A 26,430-nucleotide genomic window follows, 5' to 3' on the forward strand; every position below is an offset into this window, starting at 1 on the left:
AAATGTTTTAGTAAATTTTTTCAGTCGACCTTTAAGCGAAATGCCATTTGGAGGAAGTCATGCTGTGACTTTGCAGTTTCATGATATTTATGTTGAGTCACAACTTAGGATATTTTATAAACCTGATTATTATTATCTTTCAGCTGTTCATACGCCCAGGTGAAATTTCGATGCAAAATTTGTTTATAAGTTAGAAAAAACAGGGGATAAGATTGAAAACTTGTTTGAGAATTTGTTTGAGAAAGTCATGTCAGACAACAATATGTCGAGTTCAAAAGTTCACGAGGATGATATGAAAAATTCATCATTTCCATCACGATTTTCGCAGCCAGTATGGATGGTTTTTACGACAGTTGAAGTGTTTGTTCTTCTGCTTGCAATTTACATATTCAGCGCTCTGCTGCACTATGGAGTTACCAACAAGAAATTTACAACTGGAGAGAGAAATAGCCGAATTTTGTACTTGTTAGTTTGCCTCACAGCATTTCTTATCACCTGCTACGTCTGTATATGCCTGGTCCTTTTCAACGTTGGTTACTCAACAAATTCCGGTTTCGCTTGTCAGTTGTGGTTTAAAATCGGCTCCACCATGATTGCTCTTGGTGTAACTTGTTTCTACTCATTCCTGTGGTTGAAACAACGTTGCTTCTACGAAAGCCCGATTCTAGTTCACCTTAATACAACATGGATACAAAGACTGAGCTACTTGAGTTTGTTCTTGATGATATTTGGTGTCATGGCTTCTATTGTAACATTTTACATTGTGATCACGTTTGGAACTTACGGAAACGGCTGTGAAATTACAAGCACAATTGTTTTGTGGCCATTACTCTCTGGTGTAGCGATCGACGGCTGCGGGCAGTCAATGCTTTTATTTATTTTTATTTACCCGTTTAAGTTCGCTAAACGGGACATAAACATAACATCTGGGCTGCACATGATGAAAAGAACCGCATTTATGACGCTGTTTTGTATATTTTTTGCCTCAATTGCTGCAGTTTTAAGCATCACAGTAAAAACTTACACAATTATTGTTGGTTTATTTGCGCTGTCTGTGTGTTTCGTTGCCAACCAGATGGCACTAGTAATCACATTTGAAACTTGGAAAGAAATTATTACGAGCCCTTTTCAACGCTTTCGTACTTCCCATAACGTTAACTGCTGAAGTTTCCGTTCCGTGCCACACATCTAGTTTGCTGCATGAACAGTAAAATGTCTATGTGTAATGTCAATGTTATGCGGTTTAATTCGTTCGAATTCCTTTCAAACCGTGCCGAAAAATAAACTACAGCTCTTTAAATTAATTCACGAAAAAATCTCGCTATGTGCCAACAGCAAACAAAAAGTCAGTTTTAGTAGTAGGTCTCCCCATTTTACACGGTGTATTTTACTTTTGTGCTCGTACGTAAAAACTACCAGAGGAATTGCAGACAGTGCACTCTGTTTCGACCTATAATGTCTCATCAGTGCAAAAGGGATTGACCTCATGAGCTAAGTATGAGCAAGACGAAATATTCTCTGCTTTTCAAATGTTTTACTTCGTTTTTGTTTTAAACATCAGTTTTGGTATATAGTGCCACATTTTTTCTACTAATCAAATTTTGTTTGGTACAATCTAACTCTACAAATTTCAGGTTAGATTGAGCAAAGATGTAATACTGTTTCCGTAATGTGAGAAATAAAGTTCGCCACAAATGCAACAATGCTCTGCGGCTTGAAACTTTGTCAGAACCTTGTTTGATAAAGCTCCAGGCTATTTGAGACTGTTTTGGTCAGTAGGCGACAGACTAGATCTTGGTTCTGCAAAACTGTTGGGCAAAACTTTACTCTCTTTGTTTATTCAGATAAAGTGATTAGAAAGTGGGTTCAAAGTTACAGTTGGTTTCATTTGCACCTTAAGTCCACTGTGGCTTATCCCTTGAGTAGGTTTTTGCTTCAGCTCATAACGAGATACGTCGTTACTGCACACAGACAAATATCACAATTCAAAAAAATGAAAAAAATGTAACCTACAAGTTCGTCTTGCATGTAATGTGATATCTCAATATCATCAATTTGAAAGAACTAGCATCGGTTTAGTGGCCAAACAAATGCGTCTATTTCGTTTGTGTATGATTTCTCGCAGTATCAAGTTAGGTACGGTTTTGGGTCAGTAACAAACGCCCCGCCAAGCAAGTTTATCCGCGTTGTTTAGAAAGTGCCTGCGCGCGTATGAGGATAAAGTTTTTTATTTCATCACAATCAACAATTACAATAAGAGTTTTTTTCCAACAGTAATGTCTGTTGTTTTTCTTCAGGGTTTTCTACGTAGGGTACGCAATGCGTACGCATACACTTCTGAGGGTATGATGTGTCAGTGTATGGGGGGGTGCTAAATATGCTGCTAAATTAAGGTTGTGCAACGGTGCTTGTGATTCGACTTTCGGCGGATTCTCCGCTGAGCCTGCGTGGTTTAGTTGGTAAAGCGCGAGTCCCGGAAAGACTCCTGTCATGGGTTCGAATCCCATCGCAGGTTGGATTTTTCTGGCCTACGCCTTGCCATATGCTGGTGAATGGTTGGTGACCAGCTGAGATGGTATGGCGCCTTCAATTGGCCTGGCGTACGGTGATTTATGTATGAGTGTGCCGTGATCGCTAGTCTGCATAGACGCTTTAGGGCTGATCCTAGTTATGAATTTATGTTCATCATAACTGATTAGGTTGTGTATACGCATTTGGAAATAAACTAATGTTTCGGATACGGTTTTGAATGTTTTTTGTAACTATGCTACTGAATGGGAAAACATGCTGTCAATTTTACTTGCAATTACTAAATTGTAATTTACTTTGGTCAGCCATTTAAAAAAAGGGGCACCATTGATCGATACTAGTGTACCATAAAATGGACCTAATTGATTTAAAGTTGTTAACTACGCCGAAATTGTGCCTAAACCCGATCTGAATGTGAAATTTACCACGGTGTAATTACGATACAAATATGGTCAAGTGCGCAGTCAGGGCCGAACCAATCCTGATTTATAAAAACTAAAACTCTAAACAGGCCCATAAAAAACAACTGAATCTTGTTTGGGTTTTAGATGAACTTGTTTTCGAACACGTCATTGGGCCAAGCCCACTTACATAACTTCTGGGGACAGTTGTTTTGTTGTTGGGCGTTGGCAGTAGTCGGTTATATTTGCAACTCGATACGCGTCACAAAAATGGGTCTTCGGGACCAAATACCCAAATTAATTATCGCCCAGTCTCGATATATTTACTTAACAGTCAGTTGATCCGTATGCAGAAACTCGGTTCAGCGACTGAGTTTGGATTAATGGTGATCCGAGTTTTTGCATACCGCTGAACAGGACAGGTTTTCGACCCGGGGTTAGGCTTACCCTTGGCTATCGTTAAGTCGTGATTAAAATAATCTACATTCGGGCGCTAGTATTTAAAAGAGCAAAATGAGCACAATACCAGTGGCGAGATCAGCAATAACTAGTTTGGTAAACTTGTGGAGTTATTTTTTTGGAAATATATAGTACTGTAGTGTAGAATTTATATAGCCAAAATAAATATTTATGTTGCTGTAAAAAACGATTTGTGCATTGTAACTGTGTTTTTTTATTATTTAACAGTCTGAATATTCACCTGATTTAAAGCCAGAATCTTTCTTTTTTACTTTTATTGCATACGGGAGATTTATCTACATAACAAAAGTGTTTCAGCTGGTTTAGAGTTGTATTATGACAGACACGTTCCAACCAACAAGAGTTTTGTGTGACATTGCGAATCCAACATAATGCGATGGCAGCACAGAAAGACGGAGAAAGACTCATTTCCGTTTCCTTCGAAATGCGATCAAGTTTCAAATTGCACGTTGTATGTTTTGCGAATAGAAGGCATGATGTCATATTCTTTTGCCACACGGCTCAGTTTCTCGGAATTCAACAAAAAACGTTTAGGCCTGCCGTTGTTAAACAAACTAGAACCATGCATTTCAATAATGGATAATTTTCTTGTAATTCTCGGAACTGTTTTCGCATGTATTTTGTTTTCAGAGTTGGAAAAAAACGAAGCAAACTGGGAAGAGGCACATTAACCTGAACTGCGCCTGGGCAGATGTTTTATGTTCAGGGTTGGGATTGGTTGTATTAGGACTGGAGCATAGAATAACAGTTTGCTAAGCCTTTGTTGAAGTCCTATGTTTGTATAATCTATGCTGTGTAGTTATTAATTAGGTTTGTTGTCATATTATGTGTGTAACCAGATAATCTGGCATTTTCCACTATGTGTCATATCGTATATCATTTATTAAATGTGGAAATGTTAAAGGATTGTAAGGTATGATATGTGTTCATATTTGGGACGGTTTCGATCAGGAATCGGCAATGTACGGTCCGCCAAAAAATATATATTAAATTGGCCGATTTATGTGTTTGTTTTTAATTGTTGGATAAAAGGCTGCAAACAGCGAGACAATTTGATGTAACGTATATGCTAAACGAGAACCCCCTTCCGAACCCTGGTTTATATGTTGTTGTTTAATTTCACTTAAAAACTACACGCATATGTAGGGATCGCTTCACTGGAGCACGTCCCAAAGGCACCAAGAAAGGTTTTATCACATGAACTTTTTATAGCCAAACTATTTTTTGATATATTTGAAACTACAAACAAATGGACAGAACAGCATCTAATTCCCACCATGTATATCGTATAGTTCCTATATTCGCAGGCGCATTTCTTATCTTTCTTCACTGTCCTTCATATCTCGATAAGCATATTCTATTTCTTGAGTCATGGAATACTCACCAACGGGGCAACACAATGAACATCAAAGCAGACGTGATGCTTTCAGCGTGCTACAGGTGTAACGTGAACCGGTGTTCACTTAGTTTATTTATTCACTGTGTTCACTTAGTTTGGTATACGCTTCTTTGATATTTGATTATGGCACTTGCTTTTCACAAATAACTTCATTTACCATTAATATATTAGTTGTTTTGTTTCATAATCTTTGTTTGTTTTGTTTAGCCATATTTATTTTCACGTTGTTCCTTTCACTTCTTGTATTTGCGCTTTTGTTTTCTTGTGTTTCATTTTCAACCTTTTTCACTTTATTATCTTTTCTTTTGTCCTTAACACCGGTAAAATTCGAACGCATCCCCGCTTCAGTGATTTCCTGTGGCGCGTTGTGATTGGCCACATTCCTAGAGGCATGTGACGTCGTTTTTCCTCGTGTTTAGTGGGGCAGTTCTCTCCTGGCCCCGGTGAAGTGTGCGCGATTCTTTTGGTGCTGTTGTGCTGCTATTGTGTTTTGCCATAACGCAACGTGATTATTGCTGTAACGTAACGTGATCGAACAGTACCTTTCAAAGGTTTTATTGATTATAATATATACTATTTTTGGCCAGTAGCGAAGTCACCGTTGTAACAATTGGTTTTAGCGATAAGCCGTTAGTGCAGGGTCTTGGACCGTTTTACGAATTAGGGAGGTAGTCTTGAGTATTAGAATACAATCGGGATGGTTGGGACGGTTTAGCGTTAAAGATCTCGTACCCAAACAACTTTCTCTAAATCTCGAGTTTACCAAATTAAGTCCTTAACACAGGCACCTGCTTAGAGATAAGAGGCCCAATCATTCGTTATCGCGCGGTGTTTTCGTTGCGTTGTGACGTGCTTGCGTTCCATTCTTTTTTCCTTTGTTTATCGTGCAATGTACTAGTCGTATTCAGTGTAATTTACCCTGATGAAGACGACCTGTATAGGAAGTAGAAACTTCGGAATAAAATTACATTTGCCAGAAGAGCTCTACAAACTTGATATTATGCCTGGCAGCAATAGCTTATATATGTATCATATCAGTTTGACGAATACATAACATTTAAACCGTTCAAAACATCTGCTTTGCCATATGACAGAAAAATGTTTTAATTAACTGTAAAATTGTAAAATATTTTGGCATCAGGATATGGTTAATTTTGTATCTTACTAACAGACGATGGCAATCTACCCAATGGCGAACATCAAACGTCCAACATATGATGACTATACTTACCCTCTATGGGCTGAATGTATTGGGCATGTAACAAGTCTAAGTTTAATTGCATTTATACCTGGTTGCGCAATCTACAAACTTGTAAAAGCTTGGAGGAGCGGTGGAAATATTAAACAGGTTTGTACCGGTAGTCCATGCGAAATGTTCATATTTGTTTGATCAGAATATACCTGGCCTATACGATGTGAAATTAATCGAGTTTTACAGACATTTTCGTTACCAGTCTAGGCGTGACATAAGATATGAATGTGTCGTTATCGTAACACGACCTTATATGTACTGTTCACATCTGTTTGTTTTTCGTAGAGTATGACTTCTTGTTATGCGCGTTATATATCGCTATCCTTTCACATGGTTTGTTACTTTTGGCTAAACGCAAACTTGCAAATATTTGTATCAGCCACTATAACAATTTTCGCCCTACCTACATCACAAAACATTTTACAGGAAAATTTTTAAGGACAAAATTTTCGTTTGTATACCCTGCTATATTCACGTATGAGGTTGTCTGAGTGCCATCATTGTCATTTTTCCCCTAGTTCTTGAGTTTTCGACCAAAATGTTTCTGTGTGTTTGATTTAGTTTTAGGCTGCCCAGAAGACAGACAAAACAACAACATCTGGGTTACCAACCACATCCGCATCTGACAACAAAGAAACGCTTCAGTCTGATCAACTATACTGGCTTACTATTATCTGGATGTTACGCTATACATAGTTTGCAAGTAAGATGGGCTTTAATTTTCGATTTTGTGAGAACACAAAGGTAATAAAAATTAGGAAGCAAATAAAAATAATTTTATATATTAGATAATGCAGATGAAGAAGCGTGTCACTCTATATAATTCTTTCAAAATAAGTTTTACGTTGTAATGTGGTCGAAATAAAACATAAGCTTAAGTGATTCAACAGGTGTCATGTAACACACAAGCACCGAAGGACAAATATACACTACCGTAGATCGCGTAAGTAAACGCACAAATTGATTTGCGACGCAGACGTTAGAAATGGGATGTTGCACTCCACCTAAGTGATAGCTTGCACATTTTTCAATACCACATAACAACAAGTATCAAATATAATATTTTGTTATCTTTGATCACGTGATACACGAGCACGACCCTAAATAAACCATGAACAGTTTGTCAACATGATTACTTTTATTTTTTGTCCATGTGTTACTTAAAAGTTTAATTGCGTTTGTATGCATTTCTGCTAAACGGTGTGAATCAAATCTTTGCATGGATTTTCACAATTCTGATCACCCATATATTTTTTCGTTGACAAATTATAATTGTTTGGCATGTCACATGATTTCATTGCATTTTTGAAAATAGCAATTTGAAATCTTAATTTTGCTTACAAACACCGCCTTATACGATTTATTGCAAACAAAATGTACAGAACACTTTTGAAAAAGGCATCGACAAGGATTACTTTGGCTCAGCATCAACTACATACAACTTAAAAACGCAATATCTCTTTAACACATCTAATAGAAATGTTGTTCAAAGAACATAAAATGGAAAAAGTCTGCAAAAATCACAGATTGGTTGTTAAAGTAATGTAATATAAGAACTATAGGTAAAAGGACATGTGTTTGTGCAAAGCGGAAAACTGCCAAGGGCAAACATATCACTTTTAATAGGTCGAAAAATGGGATGTTTTGACACACGTGCCATCAGTTGTCAAACTGGCAACACACTTTGGGCGACAGATGATCAACCTTCATTAACTAGTACCAGGCGTGTGTAATCTGATAAGAACTTTTATCTTCCATATGCTGTTTGGGCACAAAAACCACTATAGCGCTTGACAAAGTGTTAACGTTAATAGGGATAATGCTTATACTAATTACGAGTTTCGGTCCATCTAGGAAATGTATACAGGCTCTTTCCAACCGGGATAGAGACATTTTCCACTGTTTTCATACATATATGATTGCAATTCCATTTTTACATTGGAATCTACCCATGATGGAAAGCACTTTGTATCAAATAATTTTGTGTCTTGTGTGATTTGCTTGCTGCGAAGTACTACCAGATCGTTTGCCATTTTTTCCCGTCCGTAGGTGTCAACCCGTTTCCAGAAAGTTCGGTTAAAATGATCGTAAAGTGCAATATCCTGCCAATCAAATGGATTGTTTACTGCGTTTGCATAACTTTGTCGTAAAAACATAATTTTGGAAAAAACACCAAAATATTTTGATAAAATGTTTCGGCAGTGCTCGCGATCTTTATACAAGAACATAGTCCAAAACAGGCAAAAGTTTTTGACAAGGACATAGCAAGGTTAAAATGTTTAGCTCAAAGAAAGTTATAAGCTCAAAGCGACAAATCAATAAAAAAATATGTCATAGTGCTTACGTACAATGTTATAGAGTTTCTCGAAGTTTTTTTTGTCTTGTTCATCCGTTAACGATTTTCGGTTGTACATATTTTTGTTTATGGAAGTAAAATTGCTCAGAACTTCCCAATCTAAACACAGCAGATCCTAAAAAAGTCTTTATTGGTTTGCAAATGCCTAATGTTAAGTGTTTTTAAATAACACGCTTGAATCTTTATGTTGTGTAATAAACAAATAGCATTATGAATCTTAGAGCATTTGTTCAATTTTCCCGATTATGTGACAAAACAACAGGCTAAAAAGCAGTTAATCGCTCAAAGCAAATAAAAGAAATAATTTTATGTTTGGGTAAAGTAGATAAAGAAGCATATCAAGAGTACTCTTTATAATTCTTACGAAGTAACTTTCAACCCTTTGGTTTGTTATTTGATTTTTTTAACTTTTATATCGGGACACCTTCATTGTTGACCCTGTTGCTATCGCGAACTTGAATCCCAAACAATAACCAAAAATTAGTATTGAATAAATTATTGTTGTAACGAACTTTCAACAGAATTATAGACTCCTCAAAATGTTCGAGTAACATTACAAGATCCATGTTTTTATCCAATTCCTCTATTTGATTTTCAATTTCATGAACGTCTTCCAACATTGGGTCTATTCCCAAATCAAATGATTGAAAATTTCGAAATCTGTGCAAAACGAAAATTCGTGGATTAATTCATGTACGGTTTGCTTCATATTAAAAATAAATACTTATAAAAATATACCTGAAGTAAAACGGAACTGACGAATTAAGCATAATAGCAGCTTTAGACAGAAATTTAGTTGTATCCATCTTTTCTCCCTGTTCGATGTAAACTTTCGGCATTCCTGTGCAGTGAAGAATGTGATCCTCAACACGAGGATAAAAATGTAATGCAGAAAGAAAATTGTTCCACGGCTTTCGAATGATTGTTAAATATCTGCAATCAGAAGATGTATTTTCTGTGGACCTGACAGTCTGAACTACTAAATTTGCATTACATTTCGTCAATAATGTTTATGTTGCTGAACAACCTTGACGTATCAGAAATACCTTGTTTCAGCATGAAAACATTTTTTCATTTCTTTTGCATCGAACCTCAGGTGTCGAACATTAAGTGAAGCGTCTTTTGGAAACATAAACTTGCATTTAAAGCGGCCAGGATATCCTCCAACAAATCCTCTGGGATACATACAAGTCTGAAACTACAAACCGTATTTATGATATTATTAAACTTTTCATGACATTCGATTACTTCGTATAAAGCAAATTCAAATTTACAAAACCAAGAATATTTAGCAAAGAGACCGCTACAAATAAATTAAAAACATTGAGAACCCTTGATTTTAAATGTTTTTTCTTGACTTTAAAAGAAACAAATAGAATAAAAAGTGAACGTGAACGTGAACATGAGCCATAACCACGAATTTGGTGTATGACCGCACAGCTGAAAAACTGATTGTAACACTGACTTTTGTTATTATTGAATGTATAATAAGGTTTTCTCGGTGAACGCCTTGTTTAAAAATCTTAAAATGGGTTGCAAAGATTAAAAGTTTGAAAACCACTGCTCTACATAATTGACATGTATTGATTGATTTGAAACTTTATCCTATCACTAATGTCTTACCTTTTGTAAGTTATATTTGTCCCTGAATTTGCCTAGTAGCCAAGACATAGTGGTTGAACCAGTTTTGTGAGTCTTCACATACACAAACTTGGAAACGGACTCAGTACATTTATTTTCCTCCATTCGGAATATTTGAGTAATGTTTACAGTTTCATTTAACAGCGACTCAGTGGCCAGTGCGAAAACTTTCTTCTGAAAATAAATACGCATGTATTCTAGAGCAAATAGAAAACTATCGTTTAGTTCGAATTTAGTATTGCAATGAATTGTGAATAATTTTAAAGTGAAACCCCGTACACAAGAACAATTCCACCCAATCTCAACTTAAGGACCCCTAACAAAAAATGTAATACTGTTTTGCACAAATTCTTGCGCGCTTTAATCCCAAGCAAGGTGTTATTTCCTCCTCGCCTCTAATCGCAAGGTTCTGGCGATTTATTTATTTTTTCAGGATATTGCACTTTACGGGATTGTAAATTCCGTTTTTATCTTGTCATGTAACCACTTGCGCCACGGTCCCTTTTACTGTACATGCCGTATCCTATATTTGATGCTTATTTCGTCTTGTTGCATCAACCTGGGTAGACAGTAAACCCTTAGGGTAAACTACTGCAGCCACAGGGGTTAATGGGTACCAAAGGATGCATATGGGGTTTCTCCAAAAGAATGAGCATTTTGTAATGAGTTCGTGACAATGTATCTACCACCACTCTCAACCGTTTTGTGCTCTTAGAAATCACATTTATAAGCTTCTTTTTTTCTAGATTAACTCTTTTAGATTTAACACTTTTTATTTGTTGGAACCGGCCAAGCACAAGGATGTATGGAATCGTGGCACCGGGAAAAAGGGAATGAGGATATATAATAGTTCAATAGCACCGTCGGCAATGGCAGCGATTGTTCAAACGTTTACACTGTGTGCGTGCTTTCAACAAATTGGTTTACTTTTAGCTACATTGAAAGCTTGTATCTATTGTTACTAAGACATAATAGTGTTTTGGGAAAACTGTATGGCGACAAGCAAACAAAAGTTATGTTCATACTTTTTGCAACAAAATGACTAAAATGTGTTTAGGAAACCAGTACGAATAATCATAATGTAGTGAAACTCTAATACAAATTAAAGCGTGGCGACTATAACAGGGCAAATTGTTTTAGGATCTTATCATTGGTAATCGATACCGATTTTTAATACTATTGGCAACATATATACTTTTTGTAACTTAAATGTAATGTTACCTACCTTGTTATCGAGTTTTTTAACATTAGGATGTTTGCTGATTTTCTGTTTTGGTTCAACCGTTGGTGTAAAAGTTGAAATGTTCCACATGCACACTGTAACCAATGATAGAAAAAGAGTAAAACCTAAACAGATTTTGTATAGCCCAGGTTTATCCATGTTGTAAGTCCACGGATATGAATCTGTTAAAAATAATAGGCTTGCAACAACAAAATGTAAACAACAAAATGAATTGCTTTTTCAAGTATTGAAGCATGCTGTGGGGTTTCTTAAAACAACTCAAGATTAGAAACACCAGCCTTATCTGTAGATAGCACTATTTGAGTGACAAATTTGGCTTCGTAATTAGATCTTTTTAAGGGTCCTTTATCCTTTATATATTTTCTTCAGTGGCTTATCATCTAAATTAGCTAACAAAAGTTATTTCGGAAACAGCTACCTAAAACACTTTTTTCACTCAAACTTTAATCTGTTTAGAGGAGATTCTGGCTAAGCTTTTTGACATGCTATTCAATTTGGTTGTCTATTTTTTAATGCTTGACAATATACTAAGATTAGTTAAACCTAGAATTCAACATTTCTACAGCATGCAAGGATGTAAGTTTCTTGCTTCAATTTGGTACTCGCTGCAACGTTAGAAATGTAACTAACCACCACACTAACTGCGGTATGTACAGTTAATCAACAATACAGCGCTCAAAACAATAGAAAACCGGAACCGTCCTGACATAATCCTGTCTGCATCATCTTCAGCGTATAATGATTTTAAATTACCCGTAGGATACGTTGTGTATTGTCGAAGCACTTAAAGCCTCACTACAGTAATGTTTCCATCAAAACGTTGCACAATTTTTCTACTGACCTGTTGGGTAGAGCAACTAACATAGGAACTCACATCAAACAAGGTTTGCTAACTACCGGTAGGAGGTGTATAAAGATCACTGTTATTTGAGTTGAAGTAAGTTTATTTGCTTCGGTGAAACAAATCGCGTAAACACAATTGCTATTACAAATACATTTGCTTTTCTCAAGATAACTGTGTAACGTTTACATGTCCTGGAGCGGCGTTACGAACACTTCTCGTTACGTTTAGCGAGCTCGGTTGTTACGTTTAGCAAGTTAAGACTTTGTCTACGAACCCCTGTCTCGCTCATCGGACCTCGCGCACCTCCTCGCTAACTAACGAGGAGCTTAGGCTACTCGCTAATGCCGAATTATTGTCGACGAAGCCATGCAGTTATTTTGGAAATCAATTGTAGATGCATCATTTGCGTGTAAAAGTTCGCACCAACGAAAGAAGAAAACTAGTAAGAAGTAGGTGTTAAAATAGTTTCAAAATGACATTTGAGAATAATAGTGGTAATCAACTGATGTCATCATTTCACGAACACTTACAACTTTGCCAGTTGAGATATGGTAATATGAAAAAAATCCGGTTATAAATGACTGTTGGTAAAAGAACAAGTCCTCAATTCATTATTCATGTATTTTTGCGTGTAACCTTAGTTTAAAGGACATGGAAGCATATCTAATTCCTGCAAAAAAAGTTTTAGGTCACTGACTCAAATCCTTTTGTAAGTCACAGACTCAAATCTTTTTGTAGGAAAGTTTTATTTTCTTGTTAACATCACACACATATTCTTTTGCTAACGTCTCAATTCTCATGAATATTATAGCTTTATGATAAATATGTCAAAATAAGTTATTTTTTTATTGATCACGGTAGTTATTTTACATATAAATAACATTAAAACCTTGCATAAATTTTCAAATGAGTCTCATGAAACTAGCATATGGCGTGGTATAATAAAAAAAATACTAATGAACAAAAATCGCACCAACCATGCACTGCATGAAAAATGTAATTAATATGTGTCTAAAGCTAGCGGAAGATTTTTTTTGCTCCACTAATTTTGGTTCACAATGTAATGACCATTAGCTCTAGTTGTTGTTATATTACTGCATTGGGTACATTTTAGATTGATTTTTTTATGTATCCAGTAAGTCTTCTTCAGGATCATCGTTTTTGTCTCTTTTTTCCCTTGTGGACGCAACAAAGTTGTTCAAACTGAGTAACTTGTATTGATAAACGCGAGCATATAAGCAACGCAACGAGTAAAAATTTACGCTTGGGAGGTTCCTTTCGAACGTTATCGAGGAAATAATGAAACCAAATTCCATTGTGCCTTATTGTCACCTCTATAGACCAATGAAATACTTCGATGACCTTTTCAAACCCCAAATTGAATTTAGCGAGTTGTACTTTTCCTCGGTTGATAAGTTTTGTAAATTCTTGTGTACGACCAGGCGAATATATGACCATATCTTCTCACTTACAAATGTAATCAAAAACATTTTGCACTTTTTAACGATTTAGTGACAAGTTGGCCACATTATATCAACAATATAAATTTGTAACATTGAACAAACAGTCTGTTATGGTCGGAAGAGCTGTCATTTGGTAACGAAAACAAAAATAAACTAGACAAGTGCGTTGAAAAACCCCAACAAGGCATTTTTTAAAGCTAAATAATGACTAAACGCTTTACATGTGTCATATTTAAACCGATTCAAGGTTTAATTTGGTCTTTAGTTTTGGTGTTGGGCAAACCTGCTGGGGGTTAGAATCAAACTATTGCACAATTTTCAGTAAATCAGTAAACAGATCAAAAATCATTCAATGGCCAGCGATAGATTAGAACAATTGCATTTATAACATACTATCGGCAGCACGAACAGGTAACAAATGCTTCTATGGAATGTACAGCGGCTTTTCCCAACCTGGGTAGACACATTTTCAGTAGTTATCAAACATATAACTTTGAATTTCCGCTTTTACTTGGGAATCTACACCAAGTTTTCGTAGACGACGTTGTTTTGATATCTTATTTGATCGCTTTTGTCGTCTTTTACGAAGTATTTCTAGATCTTGAGCCATTCTGTCCCGTCCGTAGTCTTCAACTCGTTTCCAGAAGGTCCGTTGAATTAATCGTACTGTGCAATGTCCTGTAAAAAATAAAAACGGTTGTTCGCCGAACACCACGATTCTATATCTTTCAAATTATATAAACCTACAAAATCCACTGCTATTGTGTTCCGAAATAGACATTGTTAAAAACGTTTAAAATTTAAATTTCAACCATTCAAAACGAAAATCAAAACAAAACAAAGTGTATGTCAGAATAATAGGAATATGTAAATACACTTATATATATACGTACAATGTTGTAAAGCTGCTCAAAGTTTTTCTTATCCTCTTCATTTTGTAACTTCTTGTCTTTGTAGTAGCGTTTGTTACTGTGACCAACTTTATTTAAAACATCCCAATCAAAGCAAAGCAAATCCTAATAAAAAGAGCAAGTGTTTTTTTTTTTGCGTTTGATGTTGCTTTTAGAGAGCCTTATGAAATATAATTATTCATTTAAAACTGCTTCGAGCTGTTCAAATCATTACTTACGAAAGCCAACTTTTGGAATAGGGCCAAATTGGTATGGAGAGATTAGAATCCTACGTTTTACGAAAACGATATTTTTTTAGAAAAAAATGGACTTCTGCTTGATGCAAAATGGACCTCTCTGACTTATGCATTTTTGTCCAAGTCTCGAAATCGAACAATATTGTTCGCAAAAAATAATTTTTTGGTTAAGCCTGGATGTAAAATTTGGGATCTGGATGATGGCTATAAAATCTAATTAGTTTTTTAACGTTTGTAAAGACCATAGGAACAGTACTAGCCTACAAATGTTTCACCCAGATAACCACAAAAGCTTTATCGTTATAATGTTATAACTGTAACAGAAATATAGAGTGATGAAATATAAGAAGTAAGCTTCTTTAGCATCAAATATAGATCAATTTATATTAAAAACCTTCATATGCGTTGTTGTTTGGCTAATATATTACATTAAATTGGATTATTTTGTGTTTAGATATATCTTTGGATGTTTTGTTTTTCCATCTAGATGATTCTAGATATTTTTTGGGTCAAACTAGATTATTTCATTCAAACCAAAGTGGCAGCCCTGTCGAGCAATGCCTCCGCATAAAAAAAAACTTTTTTCTACCGATTTAAAGTGCAAGGCGGCGTAATTGCCTGTAATAAAGCCGATTTTATTGGAAAATATGGATGTGAACGAACCAATATCGATTGTATACTACTGTGCACACGGTCTTTAAAAGTACATTATTTTCGTTTTAATGTAAACGTAAGTTATTAAATACAAATGACACCAAACCAACAATACGTTTGCATTTCTAAAATTTCTGTAGAATTTTTCAAGTTACTTTCTTTACCAGTTTGAGTGTTAGTCAAGAGTTTCGACTGGACGACGAAATTTACATTTCATAAATACCAAACTTTCGGTAATATCAAGGTATAATTCGACAGTTTTAAACCGCATATCACATGTTAGCTCTTTTGTGCAGTTGTAATTGATTAACTTCTCAGGGACTTTACGAATAGGCAAAACATGACCTCTTTAAGGTTGTTAAAGCAAAAAAGGCTATATATTTACAAACAATATGCGCTCATCAATAAAAGTTGGACTGTTCGTGTACCGTAAGAACACGAACGACATATTTCCGAATATAGGAAGCAGACATGATGATGACCATGGCTTGTGAGCCCCAGCAAAATATTTTTGGCGGCGTTATTAAATAAAAACGTATAAAGGAAAAATGGCGTCTAGCACCTGTTATTCAAATATGTCATCTACCAATCAGCCACAAAAGACATATACACGCAGTTTTAATTGTGAACACTACCTAAGAAAAAATCGACTTAAATGTTAACTTGTGAATGTCAACATATAAGAACTGAAAAAATACGCCGTATCGAAATTTAAATTTTGAAACTGAAACTTTTTGAGCTGTAAAAATTTTTTTTTTGAGTTTTGTATTAACCTAGCTGGTCCCCACAAAAATATAGAAGTTAAGAAACTGAAAAATATACAATAAAATTGTTTCAACCAACAAGAGAGCATATAACTATACTTTCGCATAACAAAGGCGACAAATTACAGTCAGCATCCCTAGTAATTTTAGGCACTGGCCGCCACTGGACCTGGAGTAGTTACAGCCTTATTCCTGACTGTTGTAACATGCTCATACTTTGTATACACTGTTAATGGTAGTAATGGTAATTACCAGCCAAATTTGTACAAATTCCACCGCCGGGTGGTCCAACCCCCTTAAAATCAATCGAGTGAAAAGTTCCACTTGTGTACTGCACCATTATAGGTGCTGCATGGGAACCCACCTTGGCCAATACTTTTTAACCCTGTGCATTGACCACATATTCTACCATAAATTTGTTTTGTGTTGCTAGTTTGTTCTTTTTATTTGTTTTTTTAGTGAGCCAAACAAAGGAATAATCAACATAAGAATTTGGAAGCTCAACAAAGGTTATGTGTCGATTGCTAGAGCGTCAAATCAGACCCATACCGGCAATCAATATTGCACCTTAAACCTTTCACCTTATTAGAATACACCATTATCATTTTTTGACTTGCAAATAAGTAGATTTGCTAAAGGCGATGTTTGTTTTTTCTGGAGATTTTTTAGCTGCTAACTGCGTTTTCTTTATGGTGAACGCAAATTTTAAACCTCTGATCCGCTCAGTTTCGCACAGCTCGTCTGAGTAACTCCAATAGAAAATTTATTTAACCATCATAATAAAGTTTTATGAGGTCACAAGCTTCATTTCGCAAACCGCCTTGAAAATCGGTCAAAATGTATTTTGAACAGAACGGTTGTTTGTTTTCAAATGCAAAACTACCAACATACAATAAAACCTAACACTCTTTATATTTTTTTGTAAATAAGTTACCTGTTACAGCAAAAATACTTGACTGGTTAATGTTTATCGTGCAAGTTTGAAATATTCATCAGCAATTGAGCTTGTGCTCTGACTCGACGTTTTTGGAAATTGCGTTTGTCGCTAGGTTTTGCAGTCAAAATAAGTTAATTTAGCTTGTGTTCTTTGTGTTTTTATGTGTTTAGAGAAACCATATAATGCTTACAGCAATGGTGAACTTGTTGAATTGTTAGTTGTGGAACCTCTAGTATTGTACAGCCCTGGTGATCCAACATATGTGTTTAATGTGTTTTATGTTCTTATTTGTAATAGTGTTTAATATGTCTAAAGGTGTATCAGAAGTGCAACCGGGTATATTATAAGTATTAGGAAGTTATTTAAAGTAAACTTTTTTCTATATGTTTGCTCCCTTTTGAGTCAAACGAATGAATATTCAACACAGTAATTTGCAAGCTCAACAAGGCTACATGTGCCAATAATCCAAGCGTCAAATCAGACCCATACCGGGTAACAAGTCGTTCAATATTTCACCTTACACCTTTCTCCTTCTTATAATAGTTCATTATCATCTTTTGACTTGAAAACATTTACATTAGATTATAATAAAGTATTTTTTTCTTTGCCGTAGATTATTTAGTAGTCTAGCTGCTAATTCCGTTTTCCGTTTTTGGTAAACTGGCATTTGCAGTCCACTTCCGCTCCAGATTGGAAAGAAAAACCTGCGCTATTTTGGATTTTCCATTGTAAGTGCGCAAATTTGAGCTTAAAATCTGAACGTTGCGCAGCGATTTCCGGCCTGGTGAATATTTTAGCGCAATTGTGCTGCTGCGATGTTGCCCGGCAAAATAAACTCAACAACAACTCAAGCTTCATTTTGCAAACCGCCAAGAAAAATTTGTTTCTACTTTTTTGCTAACTGTGTTTGGTTTCTAGGTTTTGCAGTCAAAATAAGTAAATTTGTTTAATTTTTTGTTTTTATATTTGTAGTGAAACCATATAATGCTAACAGCAATAATGAACTTGTTCAATTTTTAGTTGTGTAACCTCTGGCGGCTAGCTTGTATAGCCCTGGTTATCCAACTGTTGGTATGTTTTGTGTTCTTATTTCTATTTGTGTTCAAAATGTCTCAAGTTGTTTTAGAAGTTTTTAAGTGCAACTGGTCTTATTATAATATTCGGAAGTCATTTTAGTGTAAAGTATAATCGATTAACTTAGATTTAAATCTTAGTGTAGTGCTTCAAACTATTAAATGTGTTCTTCTACCGTCATGACGTCATAATAGATATGTATGTTTTTTGTGGTTTCAGCAAACAGTAGCCGTTGTGGTTATTTCGCCGTCGTTGATTTTTGCTGCCTAACACGAACATTCGTGACATGTGCGAGAGTGGGTCGTCTCAGAGGACAGTCGCGTATTCTAAAAGGGGTTTGTCTGGTGTTACGAACGGCGCGGGTCCAGGCTACGCATCTAGCGGTCGTTACAGTACCTTTGAAAAGAATTCTGATGTGGATTATTTGAACACTATCATAATAATCAATCCACGCGTGCATTTGAAACCAAATTCATTTAGCTACATCAATGGCCACGGCACCAAAACTAATTGTGTTTAAACTAAAGTAAGGTCTTTCTAAAAACAAAACCCAACATATGATACAGATTGTATCAAAGCACACTTATTCATTTTTTAATAGCCCGATTATTCAATCCAGCCACGTTGCTTAGCATCCCAGTTTGCGAGACGATATGAAGCTCCAACTATTTGTGCGATGTTCCCCACGAGTCGAACCACCATTGCCGGTAGGCTGACAAAAAGCAAAATCCGGACTATTCCAACATTGAAACTAGGAACTACGAGAAAAAATCGTTGCGGGTATAAAATGGGTAAAGATTGTCTATACCAGATGTCTACAGACCATGGGGTGGATTTGGGCCCACAATATATTTTTTCTGTTTTTTTGAAACTGTGCAAAAAGTGCTAAAAACCATTTTTGCAAATCTTACTGAATATACTAACTCGGTGCGTAACTTTTTAGTTTTGTCAGACAACCTCATGTTTATCCAACACCCCTAACTTTGATTATTTGCAAGTTTCCACTACATGAAAACTTTGCATTTAAAACATGACCTTCAGGGCATCAAAATATTTTTTTTTGTAAAATTTTGGGTTTGTTTAACTTGCTTTAAAAGTATTTTACGTGATAATTAAGTTGTAAAAAAAGAACTTAGGCAAAAAAGTTAAAAGTTAACTTACCTAAAAAACCTTCTGTAAAATGCAAAATGTACAGTAGCATGATGAAAAATTCATTTCCTGAAACTTGGAAAGAATTAAGTGGCTGAAAAATCAAGAACAAATATGACCATTTATTTCATTTTCATATTAAAACATTGCCGTCTGATAGGCAACAGTCTGATAGGGCGTTAATTTTACCTCGGAGTAATGGATTGCGGCAATATAATTATTGCTTGATTTGTTGTGTGATTTTACATTCTCTCCAATTACTGTTGATGCATGTAGGTGCGACCACGAGCCTGTGTACAGAATAATTGTCCTGGAAAAACAACAAACACCCAACTGATGGTATGAAGCAATATCGCTGTTTAAAGGTCTCAAAAACATTGTAAACTTGGCCTAACCTGACATATTAACGAGACATGCGTTCGACAGTAAAATAAAACATACATTGCGCAGTCGCACTCGCATAAAATGAATAAAACGGCTGTCTACATCAAGACTACAAATCAAAGCAAAACCTACCATAGTTGAATGAAAATTGTATATTCCGGGAAGAATTGACAAATTTTCATCAAAAATGCAACATTCCCTGCTACATCCACTAAGAAGTCGAAAAGCTCCCCGAATTTTGTGCACTAACAACAAAAAAGTAAACATTGCTAAATATAGTTGCCGTTTCAAAATAGCCTCATACATTTTTAGTTAAGACTGTTGCCGACTGGAATTTAATACTTCGGCCGCCAAGCGTGCAAGGAATCGTTTAAATACATCAAGTAACTAGACACGTATAAAGTTCATTTGACATGTAATACAAAAATCCGTGTCGTCTAAACCAGTGATTCCAAACCTTTTTTACATCGTTGTTAAATTATCGTACAAGCAAGCCCACAATTGGTGCACGAACACGAACGAAGAATCTCCAAACAAGACCTGAACGCAAAATTTTGTTGTAATAAACCCTAACCGTTTTCTTCAAACTATAAGCTAACCCCGAAAGCCCTCTCCGACTTACATCTTCCTTGCAGTCAAACATTGTTGAACATGATTTTATATCTTAGGCAACTGAAAGGTTTAATTTAACTCCTATTACGCGTGGCAATTCTCCTACGACGGTTTGGGACTACACTTGCAAAACAAAACAAAAATCATGATTATTTGTGCGCAATCAGTGATGGCATAAGATAGTATAGAATTGCTCAGCAATGGAGACTCGTGTGCATTTCTAATTCTGCTTTTTGGTTTTGGTAACTTTAGGTTTGGGTCGGAATATTAAAGTCATTTGAAGCAGAGTTGTCAGCGCGCACGAAATTTGTGCGTAGTCAGTGAGCGACATAGGAAACGCGTTATCAGGTTTCATCAAAATTTGCTCCCAGCGCGAGTTTCCATGTGAACTAAGTCGCCATATCCGCACAATTAAAGCTTTACTGGGTTGGCCGCGCAAACGATCACTTAGTGCAAACGCGTATTTCAAAAGCTAATTTAATAATGCCTGATCTCTCTGGGGCGCGCATCCAGTTGGTAAGAAGCATATAGGCAAACGCTACGGCAGATGTCAGTGTTTGGTTTCAAACCAAGGTCAAACACACCTGTACACAAGTATCCGCGATACCCCAAATGTTAAACAAGGTCACACAGGTACATGCATTGCCAAAACAGTCAAGAATATCAAATCTTGAGTTATTTGATTATTCATGACAAGTTTTCTTGCTTTTTGATTTGGTCCGATACTCAGCCAGACAACTTCTGTATGGTGGCCCATCGTTGTCAAATAGTTTTGCATGAAAAAAAATCGTTTCAATTTAAAATCGTTTTCATTTTAAAATCAATTTCATTTTAAAATCAATTTCATTTTAAAATCAATTTCATTTTAAATTTAATTTCATTTTAAAATCAATTTCATTTTAAAATCAATTTCATTTTAAAATCAATTTCATTTTAAAATCAATTTCATTTTAAAATCATTTTCATTTTAAATTCAATTTCATTTTAAAATCAATTCCATTTTAAAATCAATTTCATTTTAAAATCAATTTCATTTTAAAATCAATTTCATTTTAAAATCAATTTCATTTTAAAATCATTTTCATTTTAAATTCAATTTCATTTTAAAATCATTTCCATTTTAAAATCAATTTCATTTTAAAATCAATTTCATTTTAAAATCAATTTCATTTTAAAATCAATTTCATTTTAAAATCAATTTCATTTTAAATTCAATTTCATTTTAAAAACGGTTTCATTTTAAATTCAATTTCATTTTAAAAACGGTTTCATTTTAAATTCAATTTCATTTTAAAATCAATTTCATTTTAAATTCAATTTCATTTTAAAAACGTTTTCATTTTAAAATCAATTTCATTTTAAAAACGTTTTCATTTTAAAATCAATTTCATTTTAAAATCAATTTCAAAATGAAAATCCTCGTGTGGCCCATCGTTGTCAAACCTATAGTTAAGCATAGCGCAGTGGCCCATCGTTGTCAACAACAAAAAAAAAATTCAAAATGAAAATCCTCGTGTGGCCCATCGTTGTCAAACCTATAGTTAAGCATAGCGCAGTGGCCCATCGTTGTCAAACATAAAAATCATATACACGTACAGTACATAAGCACGTGATGTTTAACTCATTTGACTCCGGGCAAACGTAGCGTGGAAGTGGCTAGTTCTACTAACAAAACTCACACCAGAGGTTTGGGCACGGTAGAGCTACACGGAACAGAGCATAGGCGTTTGCCCTGGCAATAATTGCTGAGTCAGCAAAGGTGTCAACAACTTTGAGGCCAAAAACATTTTTTTAGTAAGTCTTCTTGAGTTAAAGTAAGTCGACTAATAAACAGACAAAGTACAACTACAGTAACCTACACCTCAAAATCCATGCTATGCTGCCAGCAGTGACAAAAGTAAAATTATGCCATGCACAACTTTTTTGTAGGGTGCATCTATAATATACAGGATTACTTGGTGCAGTAATATCAACGCTTGGATCGATAAAGGTACATCGAGCCACGCAAAAAAGCGATTTAAACGTGCATCAAGCCATCCTGTATATTTGGATACACCGTATTTTGTACACTGACGTTTCTGTAACGTCTAAAACTGCACACAAGATTTGTCAGAAGCCCACTTAGCCTCTGTTTAGTCCCGTTAAGGCCCGTTTACACTATGCGTATCGCCCTCGCTCAAACCTGCGTAAGTTTGTTTGTTTCATTTTTTCTGTCTGGTTTCGCGCTTGACTGATTTCGGCCGTTCAAGCCTCGTAGAAATGAGCGAGCGATCGCCTGCCGAGCGTTTTTCTGCGTATCAAGCTGCTTGAACCTGCGCAAACGGTTTGTGTTATCGCTGTGTGTGGGTTTCTGATTTGTAAAAGTTGGTTCATTTGCCAAAAATAAATGATGACATGCTATTTGCCTTCAATTTAAGTATTTATTACATGGTTATGATTGCATGTTGTGTTTTATTGTGTTTAAATATTGTAATTAATTGCATTTAAAATGTACATTTACCCTAGCACAGCGGACTACATGTTATAGAAACATGAAAGTGAGATAAAATGTCACCAATTTATACAACAACATCCAGAACAATCCTGTATGATTACCAAGATGCAAAATCATATTTACTAACAAAATATGATTTAATTTAGATTGATACAAAGCTTTTTCGATCTAAAATGGGTAACAATAAATTTAGGTGGTGATTTATGGTCATCGACATTTGCTGTGAGTTAAAAATACGTCTTCTATATTATTTAGTAAGCTTAGGTACGCACCGATAATCGCAGTGTAAACGGAAGGGGTCGCAAGGTAAGGTTAGGCGCCGCTAAGCATAGTGTAAACGGGCCTTTAGCCTTGTTTTATCTGATAAGAGCTAGTTTAACCCCTGTTTAGTCCATAACTAAGTGGGCTAGGCGGGCTCGTAATTTTAGACACCACCCATAGTTGCACATATGAAAGTTAAAGGATTGGAAGACCATTTGGTAGTCAAGCCAATAAAACCGTCGAAATAATACGAATTAAAAACACTTTTCGATAATTGTTTTGATAAAGTAATGGTACCTGCATGATTGATGGCCTTTATGAATACCAACATCATTATTTATACAGGTATAAGTTCCTCAATGGAAAAGCCGAATGCTGACTATTACATGTGCCTGTGTAGTATTTGTCTGCCTAATTTTGCATTGCTGAAGTAACAACCAAAATTTTCAATTGCCTGCTGACCACAACTATTCTGACAGATGATATTGCTGTTATTATATTCTAATCAATGTACTGTTGCCATGTTTTATTGGAATCAATAAAAATTTCTCATTTTGTGTGAACAAAAAAAAACAAGCTCTTTACGCTTGTCATAGCTTGTCAGTTTATAGAAAAAAAAACACTCAAAAAATGTCACTTTAAGATACAAAAATTTATCCTTTATCCCAAAATACAACATAACAGCACCAGTGATACAAGCATTTTAATGTTAGTTGACATGTCAAATCCAAACTATTTAATGCACATTAGGAAGTTCTTGGAACTTTTCTCTAAGAAATAAGTAAGCAGAAGAAGCATCACAGGATTCTATATCTTCAGGGTGGCTGAGCATGTTTTTGCATCTTTTAACAAAATCATTTGTAGGCCAATAATCTGGACATTCCAGCACACCAGACATTCTTGCCATATCTTTTAAGTCATCTTTTGTTCAAGATAGGGCTTTTTTCCTTGCACCATACTTTTCTGGAAATGAAAACATATGATTAGGCACTACACATGGAAGTTGAATTTCAGCTTTTTGTGCTCTGATGAATAAACTCCAAGCATAGCTTTTAAGGTCCCTTTTCATGGGTCACAACAAACTTGGCAAAACAGAGGTTAGCAGTGAACCTGGGTAAGATTCATTAACTTACAATACTTGTTGCAATGATGGTTGCTAACAAATTCATCAATAGCAATTGCTGAAAGATTTCCAGCACAAAACATAATTTCTGTACTGTCACTTTTTACAAAACAGATCCTTTGTTGCTACTTCAAGATCATAAAGCTGAAAACCTGTGCCTTGGACATCTAAAAGCATGAAGCTTTTGTTCGAGTATTATAACTATAATACACCAACCATTCTGCCTTCTCAACAACTTCAACACTGTCCCTTTGGACTTCACCAGTGCTGTTGACATATTTGGTAAACTTTCCTTCTACATATGGTTCAACAGTAGCAGCCTTTCCTTTGTATGTTGTATAAAAAACTGTTTTGTACTCAAATGTTTCCTCAAAATCAGGAGGTGCTAGTGATCTAAATTTTTCAGTAACAGCTTTAGCTACACTGTGCATCTGCACCTGCTTTTTTGCATGTGCTTCGAGGGTCAAGCTCAAATCATTTGTTACAGTGTCTTTTGCTTTTTTGCGATAAGTTTTTAAAACGCAGCATTCTTGCTGTTTATGTTGGCGTTGTTTGACACAAAATGCCTTGTATCTCTAAATGCTCCATGGGAAAACTGATTTTCTTCAACATCAAAAGAATCAGGTGGGTGTTGAAACCAATCTAAATTTTGCAACATAAATTCATCTTTGATTAGTATAACTCGATTTTTTGGCACTGACCTAACAAGCTTTCCAGCTCTTAATAGTTTGTTGATTGAGATGGATGGTGGATTGATTAAGGGTATCTTTTGAAAGTCATTGTCATTGTGGTTAGTAGATTTGCTTGCACATGTTTTAGATACATTTGCTTGCTCAGAAATGGCTAAAAATCGATTCATGAAAAAACTTTTTACCCTTCACCTGCTCAATCCGAGAACAAGATGGCCCTCTATCGGATGCCAAAACATCACAAGATCCAGATGGCTGATTATAAAATTCATCACAAGCTTTTTCAATGCTATCAAGAGAAGGTTCACTGCTGTGGTATGGAACAAAGTCCCGGGTATCCATTGGTTCGAACTTTTTTAATCTACCTGGTGGCACACTGGCCATTTTTTTAACCATAATTTTTGAAGTCGCATTTTTTCAGGTTTCTTTCCTTTTAGTTTAACTGCTACCCGAGCAACTGTTCCCAAGTCTCTTTTTGCTTCATATCAAATTTAGCAAATAATTTTTTTTGTAAAAGTTGTGTTTCTGCCAAACATTGTAAACAAAATAAATAAAAACAAAAATAGAAGCTAGTTTATACATCATGCAGCAGACTGTACTTGCCCTAGCGTCCATGAAAGCAAAACATCGGTAAAACGCCACAAACTTATGTCTATTACCACAATTTTGTGGTCTTTGTTGTCTACAAATCGCTAAAAATATAAGTTAACACTCAGTAACATACTATCTATTTCGTGAAAGATCATCTTTACATTCTTTAGGGCTCCACGCTACGTTTGCCGGTAATCGAATGAGTTAAACATCACGTGCTTATGTACTGTACGTGTATATGATTTTTATGTTTGACAACGATGGGCCACTGCGCTATGCTTAACTATAGGTTTGACAACGATGGGCCACACGAGGATTTTCATTTTGAATTTTTTTTTTTGTTGACAACGATGGGCCACTGCGCTATGCTTAACTATAGGTTTGACAACGATGGGCCACACGAGGATTTTCATTTTGAAATTGATTTTAAAATGAAATTGATTTTAAAATGAAAACGTTTTTAAAATGAAATTGATTTTAAAATGAAATTGATTTTAAAATGAAATTGATTTTAAAATGAAAACGTTTTTAAAATGAAATTGAATTTAAAATGAAATTGATTTTAAAATGAAATTGAATTTAAAATGAAACCGTTTTTAAAATGAAATTGAATTTAAAATGAAATTGATTTTAAAATGAAATTGAATTTAAAATGAAACCGTTTTTAAAATGAAATTGAATTTAAAATGAAATTGATTTTAAAATGAAATTGATTTTAAAATGAAATTGATTTTAAAATGAAATTGATTTTAAAATGGAATTGATTTTAAAATGAAATTGAATTTAAAATGAAAATGATTTTAAAATGAAATTGATTTTAAAATGAAATTGATTTTAAAATGAAATTGATTTTGAAATGAAATTGATTTTAAAATGAAATTGATTTTAAAATGAAATTAAATTTAAAATGAAATTGATTTTAAAATGAAATTGATTTTAAAAT

At 35.0% G+C, this 26,430-nt stretch overlaps 2 protein-coding genes and 1 pseudogene across 3 annotated transcripts; all 3 read right to left on the bottom strand.

The window, feature by feature from the left end:
- Positions 1-7,111: 7,111 nt before the first annotated feature.
- LOC145218417 (galactosylceramide sulfotransferase-like) lies at positions 7,112-11,457 on the bottom strand. 2 transcript variants are annotated; one of them, XM_080085831.1, is made up of 7 exons: positions 11,284-11,457; positions 10,041-10,229; positions 9,464-9,615; positions 9,156-9,350; positions 8,930-9,077; positions 8,410-8,532; positions 7,112-8,163 (listed from the first exon to the last, which is right to left on the bottom strand). In XM_080085831.1, the coding sequence occupies exons 1-7, from the start codon at positions 11,437-11,439 to the stop codon at positions 7,912-7,914; spliced, it is 1,215 nt and encodes a 404-aa protein (XP_079941957.1). In that variant the 5' UTR covers positions 11,440-11,457; the 3' UTR covers positions 7,112-7,911. The 2 variants fall into 2 exon arrangements, with proteins under 2 accessions (XP_079941957.1, XP_079941956.1); XM_080085830.1 differs by having other exon boundaries at positions 10,041-10,232.
- Positions 11,458-18,790: 7,333 nt separating this feature from the next.
- LOC145219783 (CDP-diacylglycerol--inositol 3-phosphatidyltransferase-like) lies at positions 18,791-20,360 on the bottom strand. Its single transcript, XM_080087094.1, has 5 exons — positions 20,340-20,360; positions 19,850-19,962; positions 19,523-19,643; positions 19,346-19,427; positions 18,791-18,942 (listed from the first exon to the last, which is right to left on the bottom strand). The coding sequence occupies exons 1-5, from the start codon at positions 20,358-20,360 to the stop codon at positions 18,791-18,793; spliced, it is 489 nt and encodes a 162-aa protein (XP_079943220.1).
- Positions 20,361-24,053: 3,693 nt separating this feature from the next.
- Positions 24,054-25,986, bottom strand: LOC145220194 (alpha-protein kinase 2-like; annotated as a pseudogene).
- Positions 25,987-26,430: the final 444 nt, after the last annotated feature.

This window comes from Phallusia mammillata, chromosome 3 (genome assembly GCF_965637545.1).
Source record: "Phallusia mammillata chromosome 3, kaPhaMamm4.hap1.1, whole genome shotgun sequence".
Taxonomy (NCBI): domain Eukaryota; kingdom Metazoa; phylum Chordata; class Ascidiacea; order Phlebobranchia; family Ascidiidae; genus Phallusia; species Phallusia mammillata.